Here is an 890-nt window from a genome sequence, read left to right as displayed (position 1 = left end):
TAAAGACACAAACCTTGCCATAACCTCCACCTCCAACATCATTTGCCTCTGAGAAGTTGTCCGTGCATTTCCTCAACTCTTCAAAAGTAAATGCTTTTGCTCCCGTTAGCTGCGGAGCATCGACACTGCTTGTACTCTGATTCCATTTGGCTGCAAGAAACATTGTCATTATTTTCAACAATCGTAGAAAAGTGTTTTGTAAAAGTAAAACCATTTATTCTTACCAAAAGGATTATTTTGACCAGTGGCTTTCTCTGCTCTCTTCTTCTGCCTAAGACCGTAAATCCCAGCTATGGTTAACAACATTACAAGAACCACGGCACCAACTACTGCTCCGATGACAATGCCCGTGTTTGTTGAAATGGAACCTCCTACATGTGGGTCAAAAATCAGAGTAGATGAGTAAACCAGATTTATATCCGGTTAGATTGTGTGGTGTTGTCTTTTTCAATAATACCAGAAAACGGACGGTACTGATCAGCTCTGAAAATGTAAGGCCCAAATATTTCAGGAGGGTCATATGTATGAGTGCTAAACGCAGAAATAGCACTATTCATTTCTGTCTGATTAAAGCTCTCCTTGTCCAATGGAAATAACAAGAGGTCTACTAGAAGCTGATGACCAGTTGCAGTCTCTCTAAAGTTTCTGATGGCCACGGAGTCCACTTGATAACTGGGGTCCCTAAAGAAATCTGCTATCCCCTGATGGAGCATTATGAAGTTGGTGTTATTGGAAAAACCTGAGAAGGAAGGAGACCTGAAGATGAGTTTTCCTGTAATTGGATACACACAGCGGCAAGCTGGACTCGGTTCCCTGCCTTGACCACATGGTGAACAGTTTATTTGTGGAACAGAAAAATCAGTACTAGGTTGGATTTCTTTGCAGAAGTC

The 890-nt window shown here is 41.7% G+C and overlaps 1 protein-coding gene across 1 annotated transcript; it reads right to left on the bottom strand.

Moving 5' to 3' along the window:
* Nucleotides 1-13: 13 nt before the first annotated feature.
* On the bottom strand, nt 14-861 carry LOC106322021 (probable leucine-rich repeat receptor-like protein kinase At5g49770; the record flags this gene model as incomplete). Its single annotated transcript, XM_013760216.1, has 3 exons — nt 458-861; nt 225-371; nt 14-150 (listed from the first exon to the last, which is right to left on the bottom strand). Coding segments are annotated over exons 1-3 (540 nt in total), but the record flags the coding sequence as incomplete, so codon positions are not given.
* Nucleotides 862-890: the final 29 nt, after the last annotated feature.

The sequence above is a fragment of the Brassica oleracea genome, unplaced genomic scaffold (genome assembly GCF_000695525.1).
Source record: "Brassica oleracea var. oleracea cultivar TO1000 unplaced genomic scaffold, BOL UnpScaffold05020, whole genome shotgun sequence".
NCBI classification, from domain to species: Eukaryota; Viridiplantae; Streptophyta; class Magnoliopsida; order Brassicales; family Brassicaceae; genus Brassica; species Brassica oleracea.
The sequence above is the reverse complement of the archived record's forward strand: the minus strand, read 5'-3'. Positions and strand labels throughout refer to the sequence as shown.